Below are 11662 nucleotides of genomic sequence, written 5' to 3'. Positions count from 1 at the left end.
AAAAAGGCTTGACGTTGAATCAGGTGTTATTTTTGTATGAAAGTGGTTGATTTTAATATTGAGTTAACAATCAACTAGCATAATGACAATACAAATAAAGGAAAGAGGTCAAATTATTACACATTACGAGAATGAGGATACAATTTATCGAATGGAGATGTAATAAAGTGATTAACAATACAAGCTCTACAAACAACTATGAACAGATAAGGAACTCAATGTAAAAAATACACACGAGAAAGATGAGAGATTAGAAATAAATCGCAATTAAACTAATGAATTTAACGATGTGTTAAGCTAACTTAAAGTGAATTCTTGTAGGAATCATTCTATAAGAATCCGGTCAACAAAATCTATGCATCTAAGAGGTTTCTAAAAGCTAAATTGAATTTAAGCTTCAAAGTTATAACACACTAGAATCAAACAGCAACAATTCGATAAATTATGTACAATATCTTAAAAAGTAAAATAAACCGACAATTTAACTAATGAATTTAGTGATATGTTAAGCTACCTTCAAGTGAAAGTGAATTCATGTAGGAATCACTCTATAAGAAGACGATCAACAAAATATATGCGTTTAAGCAATTTTCAAAAGCTAAATTGAATTTAAGCTTTTAAATCACAACGCACTGGAACCAAACAACAACAATTCGATAAATTAAACGACATTTACAAAGATAAAATAAATTGAAAATTAACTAATTGTAAATAAGTAAATGGGTCAAAACATTACCAAGCCCAATGAACTAAACTAAATCAACTTTTATAACATATAATACTAAAATAATAATAATAATAGATAATAATAATGATAATAATAATAATAATAATAATAATAATAATAATAAACAAATAATAGATAAAACAAAAAAGAAAAAAAGAAAAAGAAAAAAAAAGAAGGGCGACTGGTGATGCATTTGGCAAAGAGAGAGTGTATGAGTTTTTAAAATTTGGACCCCCCACTCATGAGCTGACACGTGGCAGGGGATATTTAAGTAAAAAACAACAATTTTCCCCCTCCCCTTCCTCACGCGTAAAAAGAACCATAAAAAAGGAGAAGAAACTTCTCTTTACCCTCTCCCATCTTGGCTTATCTCTCACATATTTCCATAAAAAACACAAGCAATGGGGCGTCCGACCACTCTACAAGCGGCATCGCCACCCCTTATCCTCTCTCACATTCCTCTATTTCACTCTTGTTTCTTCCTCAACAAGTAATAAAAAAACCAAAAGAAAAATCAATGTACCAAACATTTTCCACACAACTAAAGGAAATATCACGAAGTTTAAAAGAAACAAAAACTAAAAAGGAAAAAAGTATGAATCAAATGGTGATGGATGTGGTTATCAAAACTCATGGTGGTTTGTTGCGGTTAGTTGGAGAGAGGTGATACGTAGAGGTTTCAACGATATACACGACGGTTTTTAGAGAAGGTTTTGTGGCAGAGTTGTTTATGTTCCGATGATGATGATGATGCTTGTATGTTTGTTGTGTTGTAGTGATGTTGTTTTTATTGAGTTGGAGAAACTTGTTGTGGTGTTAAAGGTTGTTGTTTAAGTTGTTCTGTTGGTGTAAAGTTGAAGTGGCGAGGTAGATGATGATGGTAGTTGTATGAAGTTGTGTTGTGTTGAGATGATTGTGGTGGTTCAATTGTTTGTTTATGTTGGTGTGGATTGTTGGTGCAAAGGTAGAATAAATGATGAACGGAAATATTCTATTAAGAGAATGACGGCTATAAAAACATGATAAAAGTTACAATGATTGCCACCCTATTTATAAGCTAAAACTAGGGTTACTAGAATAGGATAAAATACTAAAATACCCTCTAACAAACTTAGGGGCTAAGAAAATAGTACAACTAATAAATATGAATTACTTCTAATACCATCCCTTAATTCATATTCCATCAAAACTTGTAACACCAATTCCATCCCTTAATCTGAGAAATTGATCAGTCTTGATAGCTTTCGTTAGAACATCTGCCAACTGTTTCTGAGTGTTGCAGTGTACAACTTCTAACACTCCCCTCTGAACTTGATGTCTCAGAAAATGATACTTGGTCTCAATGTGCTTGCTTCTCCCATGCAACACTGGGTTTCTGGCAAGATTGATTGCAGACTTGTTGTCAATCATCAGCTTCAGAGGTTTGTTTACTTTAATCTTCAGATTCTTCAATAGATTCAGAATCCACACAGTTTGGCATGCAGTAACAGCACCTGCAATGCATTCAGCTTCACAAGTTGACAACGCCACAACAGGTTGCTTCTTGGAACACCAAGAAATGGGACCTCCCAGAAATTTGAGTAAGTACCCAGACGTACTTCTTCTGTCAACTCTGTCTCCACACCAATCAGAATCTGAATAACTCAGAAGTTCTGACTCATCCTTTCTTCCAGAAGGAAATAATACTCTATACTTCAGAGTTCCCTTGATATACCTCAGAATCCTGACAGCAGCTTGGTAATGGGACCACTTAGGTTTACTTATGAACCTACTAACCATCCCAACTGAATAGCAAATATCAGGTCTGGTATTGCACAAATACCTCAGAGAACCAACCGACTGTTTAAAGGTTGTAGCGTCCACATCCTTTCCATCAGAGTCAGAATCCAATTTCTGATTTGTATCAGAAGGTGTGACAACAATCTTACAATTCTTCAGATTAAATCTCTTCAGAAGTTCTAATTCATACTTGAGCTGATGCAAAATAATACCTTTCTCAGAGTATCTGAACTCCATCCCTAGAAAGTATGTCATTTTGCCTAGATCAGTCATTTCGAATTCATTCATCAGAACTTTCTTGAACTTGGCTATCTCCTGTTCAGAACTTCCAGTCAGCAGTATATCATCAACATATAAACATATCAGAGTCATATTTCCTTCAGAAGTATGCTGAACATAGACATCGTACTCCATCTCACATTTCTGAAAACCTTGCTTCTTGAAAAATGAATCAATCTTCTGATTCCAAGCTCTGGGCGCTTGTTTCAATCCATATAGAGCTTTGTATAATCTGTACACCATCCTTTCCTGATTCTTTTTCACAAATCCAGGAGGTTGTGACATGTAAACTTCTTCTTCTAATGGACCGTTCAGAAATGCAGATTTTACATCTAAATGCATCAGAGGCCAATTCCTGTTAGTAGCTATTGCAATCACCATTCTGATTGTTTCATGTCTTGCTACAGGTGCAAACACTTCAGAGTAATCCAGCCCAGGTTTCTGTAGAAATCCTCTGGCTACCAACCTTGCTTTATGTTTGCCAATTGAACCATCTGGCTTTAACTTCTGCTTGAAAACCCATCTGACGCTGATGGCTTTCTTGTCTTTTGGAAGTTCTGTCAGCTTCCAAGTCTTGTTTCTCTCTATAACATCAAGTTCTTCTTTCATGGCTTTCAGCCAGGGCTTCTGCTTAAGAGCCTCTTCTGTACTTATGGGTTTAGAGTCTACTAACATGACACACTGAATAACTTCTCCTTCAGAGTCTACTTCAGTGTCTTGCAGCATGTCAAATTCTGTATATCTTCTGGGGATGTTTCTGATTCTTTGTGGTCTATGAACTTGTTCAGAGTCTTGAGCTTCAGAGTTTCTAGCTTCAGATGGTTGACTTCCTCCAGAGCTTTGACCATCTTCAGGGGCTGGCATATTTCCAGAGTCTGAATTGCCACCAGAATCTGGATTACCATCAGAGTCTGGGTCATCAGAGTCTGGATCATCAGAGTCACCTTCATCTTCTGAGTCTTCTCCAGAGTCAGAATCACTATCAGAATCAGAATCAACGTAAGAGTTTACTCCAACTTCAGAAATTCTTAACTCTGACCTTTCTTCAGAAGTTCTAACATCAGAATCAGATTGAGAATTATCCCAATTCCAAAATTCTGATTCCTTCACAATCACATCTCTACTGAATTCAATTTTGTTGGTTTCTGGACAATAGAGCTTGTATGCACATGTACTGTGGTACCCTATCAGAATCATCACTTTGCTTCTATCATCCAGCTTCTGTCTTCTGGCTTCTGGAACATGTTTATAGCAAACAGAACCAAACACCTTCAGATGACTAATACTTTGCTTATCTCCAGTCCACTTCTGTATTGGAACTATTTCCTTCAACTTCTTTGTAGGACATCAGTTGAGTACATATGTTGCAGTGGCAACAGCTTCTCCCCAGAGCTTCTGAGGAAGTTTCTTCTCCTTTAGCACGCTTCTCACCATATCAAGCAAAGTGCGGTTTCTTCTTTCAGCAAGACCATTGTGTTGAGGGGTATAAGGAGCAGTAACCTCATGCTCAATTTCATTCTCCTCACAGAACTTCTGGAACTCTTTGGAGTTATACTCACCTCCACCGTCAGTTCTAAGAATCTTCAACTTCTGACCACTCTGATTCTCAACCTTCATTCTGAACTTCTTGAATTCATCAAACACCTCGTGTTTAAACTTAATAAGGGATACCCATGTCATTCTTGTGAATTCATCAACAAATAACACAAAGTATTTATTCCCTCCAATCGATGCTACTGGAAATGGACCACACATATCAGAATGTACAACTCCCAAGGCATGTTTTGCTCTTGGAGCAGTTTCTGACGCAAATGGCAATCGTGGTTGTTTTCCTTCCATGCAAACTTTGCATGACTTTTCAGGCTTCTTAATTGCAGGAATTCCATGTACCAACTTCTTTGAATTCAGATGTTTTAAGCTTCTGAAATTCAAATGACCAAATCTTCTGTGCCACAACTCACTCACCTTCTCAGCACTTGTTGCACTAAGACATTCTGAGTCTGCAGTTCTGACATTCACCTTGAATGTTCTATTCCTTCCCTGTTCTGACTCCATAATCAACTTTTGATTGCAATCATACAGCTTCAGAAGATTGTCCTTCATGGTAACTGAAAAACCTTTCTCAATTAATTGTCCCACACTCATCAGATTGCTTCTGATGCCAGGTACATACCACACGTTCTGAATCAATGCTGCTTTCCCATTGTTCAGAATCACTATGACATTTCCCATACCTTCTGCATTAAGATATTTGTCATCAGCACATCTGATCTTTGTCCTCTTTTCAGAGTCAAAGTCAACCAGCCATTTCTTGTTTCCAGTAAGATGATTTGAACAACCAGTGTCCATATACCACCAGTCTATCAGATCCATATCATCAGATTCAGAGGCCATTAATAGCACAGATTCGTCATCAGAACTTCTGGCTATATTTGCTTCTTCTGATTTTCTCTCCTTGTTTGACCAACAGTCTCTAGCAAAGTGACCAAACTTCTTACAACAGTAACATTGGATCTTCTTCTTGTCATACTTCTCTTTTCCCTTCTGAGCATTCTTTTGCCTATCAGAGGTTGAGCTTTCTGACTTCTGACCACCATCAGATCTTCTCCTGGCTTCTGACTGCTTCTGATACCTCCTATCAGAAGTTGCTTTCAGAGCCTGCTGCTCTACTTCCCTTTCAGAAGTTCTCTCAGTCAAACGCAACTCTTGCGCTTCTAGACTGCTCTGCAGCTCTTCAATTCTCATGGTGCTCAGATCTTTGGAATGTTCTATTGCTACCACAATGTAATCAAATTGAGAGGTAAGGGATCTCAATACCTTCTCCATGATTGTTTCTTCAGAAAGAGTTTCTCCACACGCTTTCATCTCATTAGTGATCAGAATCACTCTGGAGATGTATTCAGAAACTTTCTCATTATTCTTCATGTTGAGATTCTCATATTGCTTTCTCAAGGACTGAAGCTTCACCTTCTTCACTGATGCGTCACCACCATAACATCTAACCAGTGTGTCCCACGCAGCCTTTGCTGTCGTTGAATCTGCAATCTTTTCAAACACATTTACATCAACACATTGATGAATGAAGAACAATGCTTTCTGATCCTTCTTCCTTACTTCCTTATGCGTGTTTTCCTGTTCATCCGTCGCATCTGTTGCTACCGGAACATAACCATCAGTGACAAGATCTAGAACATCTTGAGCACCGAACAATACACGCATTTGGATCATCTAACGATTCCAGTTTTTACCGTCAAATACTGGAAGTTTGGTGTTCATGTTGCCGTTTCCGTTCATCTTTCTACCTTGCACAGTACACTCAGATTTCTCACAGTGTTTCCCAATCCACAGAATTAAAATTCTGATCAGATTTTGTTCAAGATTCAACACGAATCTAAGAATCAAAATCAAACACACAAGACCTCACGTTCACTCGTGTTTCCCGTGTTTCCCAATGAATCCGAACCGGAGCTCTAGATACCAATTGTTGGTGCAAAGGTAGAATAAATGATGAACGGAAATATTCTATTAAGAGAATGACGACTACAAAAACATGATAAAAGTTACAATGATTGCCACCCTATTTATAAGCTAAAACTAGGGTTACTAGAATAGGATAAAATACTAAAATACCCTCTAACAAACTTAGGGGCTAAGAAAATAGTACAACTAATAAATATGAATTACTTCTAATATGTGGATGATGTTGTTGTTGCATAAGTTTGGGGGAAGAAAAGATGTTGACGTTGGTTATGGTGTGTTGAGTTTTTTTTTTGTGATGATGAGGTGAAGGTTATTATGGTGTCTTGAAGAAGAAAAAAGTTGATGGTGTTGTGTGTTGTTATATTATCAGTGAAGGATATGGTCTTGATGATGAAGAGTGAAGAAAATGAAAAGTGAAAATAAGAAGAACGAACTTCCTTCTCTCAGAGCTTTTCGTACATCCTCCTTTTTTTACCCTCTTCAATTCCTTTGCTGATAAACTAAAAAATGGACTTGACGTGATCCGTCCTACGCTTATACGCGTGTAACAAAAAAAAAGTGGTCTCTCAAATTTTTCTTTTCAACAAATAATAAAAATATAAGGTTTCCAATAAAACTATCCTTTAAATAAGAAAGAAGATAAAAAAATGAGAAATAATAAAAAAAACAATAATATTTCTCATTATATAATATTGATGAGTGTATTTTTATTCATTAATACTATTATTTTAAAGTTTATTATTGATAGTATGTAATATATAAAAAATATTAATTTATTTTATATATTTTTATTATTAGTCCCATTATAATAACATGAATAACATTTATTTAATAAAAAGGTAATATTCCACATAAAAAAACACTTTTGAAATTTGTTATGAACTTCCTCAAATCCCTTGATAGGGTTTATTTATATTTCTTTTACAGTTTCTGTGCAGTTGAGAGAGAACAAAAAAATTAGAAGAAAAAAAAAGAGGAGGAAGAAGAAGAAACATGAATGTTAACAGAAAGAGAAGCTACCATTCAATTTCATCTCCTTCACCATCAGCTCCAATCCTTCAAAATAACACCACACTCTCTCCATTACCGTTACCGTTACCACCACTCGGCAAAACCAAATCCCTCTTCGAAATCATCTCCACGAACCCTTCCCTTTCCGTCGAAAAATCCCTCCAAGATTCCTGCATCGATGTCACACCACAAGACGTCGAACAAGTCCTCAAGCTCTCGTACCGCTTCCCCGCTCAGGCCGTCAAATTCTTCCGGTGGTCCGGCCACCGCATCAACCACAACCACACTCCTTACGCTTGGAACCTCGTTATTGATATTTTAGGTAAAAATCGTTTGTTTGATGCAATGTGGGACGCTGTTAAATCTATGCGGCGGGAAGGTTTGCTTTCGCGGTCGACTTTTGCTTCGATTTTCGCTAGCTATGTTAATGCTGGTAGAATTGCGGATGCTGTTACGACTTTTGAGGTTATGGATGGTTATGGTTGTGTTAGGGATGTTATTTCGTTGAATTCGTTGTTGAGTGCTGTTTGTAGTAGTGGTAGGACTATTGAGGCTTGTGATTATTTGCAAATTGGTAAGAAACTTGTTAGGCCTGATTCTGATACTTATGCGATTTTGATGGAGGGTTTGGAAAGTGATGGCAATGTTGTTGGTGCTAAAGAGACTTTTGCTGAGATGGTTATAGAGATTGGTTGGGATCCTGCTAATGTTCCGGCTTATGATTCGTTTCTATGTACTGTGATTAAGGGGCCGGATGGGATTCGTGACGCTGTTAAGTTTTTTGATTCGATGAGAGATAGGAGATGTTATCCGGGGATTAGGTTTTTTAGAGTTGCTCTTGATGAGTGTGTTAGGCTTCATGATATAAGGAGGGCTGAGTTTTTTTGGGATGTTATGTTGGGGAAAACTGCGTTGCAGCCGACGACTGCTATGTATAATTTGATGATTGCTCTGTATTGTTATCACGATGATATTGATGCTGCTATGAAGATGCTTGATGGAATGGTTTATAAGGGGGCTTTTCCGGATTCGCTTACTTATAATTTGTTGTTTAGGTTTTTGATTAAAGGGAGGAAAACGCGGGAGGCGTCGAGGATGTTTGTGGAGATGCTGAAAAATGAGTGTCTACCTGATCAGCTTAACTGTGATGCGGCTGTTAGGCTTTATTTGGATAAGGGAGATCCTGTTATGGCTATCAAAATTTGGAAATGTTTGGTTGAGAATTACCGTGAGGATTTAGAAGACACGGCTAATCTGTTGGTTGTAGGGCTTCGAGATAATGATAGGGTCCCCGAGGCAGTTAAGTATGCTGAGCATATTATTTCTATTGGAATCAAATTAACTTCTTCTACATTGTCGAAGCTGAGACAAAGCCTTGTCAAAGAAAGAAAAGAATTTGTTTATGATGAACTTATAGCAAAGTGGAAAGCGGCCTATTAGGTGTGTTGGAATTTCACTAAAATTGCTTATTTTAATGTCAATGCTGAGTTTGGTTTTGGTATTCTTTTTAAGTTTTATCTGATATTGATGTATAGAGTTGCTGGCATGGTTACCGGTATCTTAAGTTGCATACGGTTCATATCTCAATTCAAAATAAAATTGAATCAACTCGATACACCGTGTATCTTTTTTGGAGAGCTTTTGCGTTTGTCTCTTGCTTTACCTAAAAAAGTTATATATTTATTGAGTTGTATCTTATGATTCATATTTAAGATTCAATTTAAGATTTGGAAAATAGGTCTTCAGGATTTGAATCTCAATTCAGTAACCACGGTGCTTGTGATCAGGGTATGGAATCTGATGTAGTTTCTCTAGGGTGATACTTCAATTCTGCTGAGTGCTGCTGAGTAACAAATAAACTGTTTCTTAATTGAATATATATCACATCAGCATATAGTTTATTGAACAGAATGCAAACGTTATCCGGATTCACGGGAGGGTAAAAGATGATTGAAGTTTGTCTAGGATTTTGTTTTAGACATGTGATATTTTAAAGAATTCCATTATCAATCTAAAATTGTATTTCTCAACTGCTCCTGTTTTGAACTAGATTATCAATTATTTATTTTGGCTATTTATACTTTCCCGTTTGGATATTTTGCATTTATTGTTTCAGGTTTTCACCTGCTTGAATAATCAAAGTGCTATAAGATATGAGCTATACCAGGAGTGGTGGATTGGTTTTGTCAAAGATTTTATAGACATACAAATTTTGTAAATGGATTGTCTGGTTGATACTATTGTAGTGTTAACGGGCACTCCCTGTAAGTGTCTGACCTTGTATGTTCTGTTCTATAGATGTTATAAGATATTTAGTGTTAGTTAAAAAGGGTTATCAAATATAAATTCTTCTCATTCCTTGGTGCTTTCAGTCTATTTAGACTTCACATTTTGGTAATGAGGTTATCCTTTATGACTTATGAGAGATCTTTAAGCACCTCAAAAACACTGAATTGTCATCAGATTTATATATAAAATTCTTCCTAGCATTCCTGCTTGAAAAATCAACTCTGTTAATTTGATTGGCTCATTATTGATTTTCCTTTATGTGTTTGCTAGCATATAATAAGGTTACTGTCATGTTTGTCGTATAAATTTCCAATTTGAGCTACCAAATTCGTGCTAACTCACTTATGAGCTTGTTTTTGTTTAAACTCTGGTAGACTGCACTCAGCAAAATTTCGAGATTTAGGAAGATTGAGCGGGTCTTCAAACCCTGACATTCCTAAAATGACGAGTTTGATGTTTCATTTAGACTCTATTTACGAGTTTGAAAGGGAGAGGAGCAGAGGACTTTGGAGGAGTGGGAAAATAGAAAATCTTTTGAATGTTTTTGTAGAGAATGATAAATAAATATTTTTGATTAATATTTTTTTTAATTGAGAGTATTATAACAACATAAATTTGATTTGAATGATTTATCTAAACCCTCGTAACCTATCAAAATTCTCCTCTAACACTTGAGTTTTTCCATTTTGGAGAATTTCGTATTAGAGAAAAATAAACTCTCCTTTTCAAGTTGGATGCTTGTCCTTGCTCCATTTATCTTTCCTCCTTTGTTTTACCCAAAGCCCTCCACTTCTATCTCTTCCAAACTCACAATCAGAGCCTTAGAAAATCAAAATGTAACAGTTGGATGAGAAGATTCAGTCGTACATCAACCTCATACATGCAAATAAGTCTGGCATACTGTTTGGATATGGGATGAGGATGGGTTTTGTTTGTTAGGATAGAGTTGTACACTCTGCCATACTGTTATAATTTATAGGATACAAAGGGGTTTGTTAGGAGATGGGAAATTATTATGAATCAAACCCATTAGCAGAGTCAAATCTAAAATACTAGCCCATCAAGTGGTAGAGCCTTATGCCTTAAGTACCACATTGAATTTTCTTTTCTCTTTTCTATTCAATGTGGAACTTGTAATATTGCCACCCCTCAAGAGTTGACGCAGCGACAACTTTCACTCCTTCGACGTTGACCTGACTCGGTGGCATTGCTTTCTTCTTTAGAATTTTCATTCATCTATTAGTTATAGGTTCGAATTTTAATGGAATTTTTTATGTACCCTATGTGTTATTTACATATCACGTAGAAATATTAAAATGTTCCTAAATTTTGGAAATGTATCTTCGGACGCATCTAATACTCGCACAATCAAGGTCATTCTGAGTGACGTTCTAGAAGTTGGGTTTTTTTAATCCGGAGATGCATCTCCATAATCTTTTCGTAGGTTCATTTTTGTAACTTATGCGCAGCAGAATCAGAGGCAAAAATCAAAAACGTGTAATTTGACAAAATAGAATTATCATTCATAACATAAAATCAACATTACATAAATGATTTCAACATAAAATGCATCATTACACTTCAATATCCAAGTAGACGTTGCAACATCTTCACAATATCTTCAATCGATCTTGAAATCGTCGCTTTTAACTTGAGCGTAACTTTTGTTTTGAAACGGAAAAATGTATTCCATATAGCCCTTACATCTGCATTTGTCTTGAGCTCAAAATTTTTAAACTCAATCTTCCCTCATTTGTCAATCGACGGTGAAGAGCTTCACAATTTTGCGTTTGTCTTCATAAGATAGAAGATTATGGACTTCATATTTCAGATTTACAATAGAGGTGTACTCGTTGAGCTTAAACTCTCGCCCGAATATCACACTAGAGAATGAGACATTTGCGATATACTAAATGATATTTATTTTTGACATTTGAGACATTTTCAGTTTGTGTGAAATAAAAAATAAGAGCACCTCAATTTATAGAAGCTGTAGACAATTGTGGACCTCAAAAAATCTAGCATGCTGACTCCGAAGATATATCTCCGACTTTGCACCCTATTATCTTATTCCAGAGATACATCTCCGGAACCTCT

The 11662-nt window shown here is 36.2% G+C and overlaps 1 protein-coding gene across 1 annotated transcript; it reads left to right on the top strand.

Moving 5' to 3' along the window:
• Positions 1 to 7147: 7147 nt before the first annotated feature.
• LOC127083812 (pentatricopeptide repeat-containing protein At1g77360, mitochondrial) lies at positions 7148 to 9631 on the top strand. Its single transcript, XM_051024150.1, has 2 exons — positions 7148 to 8716; positions 9393 to 9631. The coding sequence occupies exon 1, from the start codon at positions 7259 to 7261 to the stop codon at positions 8714 to 8716; it is 1458 nt and encodes a 485-aa protein (XP_050880107.1). The 5' UTR covers positions 7148 to 7258; the 3' UTR covers positions 9393 to 9631.
• Positions 9632 to 11662: the final 2031 nt, after the last annotated feature.

Source organism: Lathyrus oleraceus, chromosome 5 (genome assembly GCF_024323335.1).
Source record: "Lathyrus oleraceus cultivar Zhongwan6 chromosome 5, CAAS_Psat_ZW6_1.0, whole genome shotgun sequence".
In the NCBI taxonomy this organism is placed as follows: domain Eukaryota; kingdom Viridiplantae; phylum Streptophyta; class Magnoliopsida; order Fabales; family Fabaceae; genus Lathyrus; species Lathyrus oleraceus.
The sequence above is the reverse complement of the archived record's forward strand: the minus strand, read 5'-3'. Positions and strand labels throughout refer to the sequence as shown.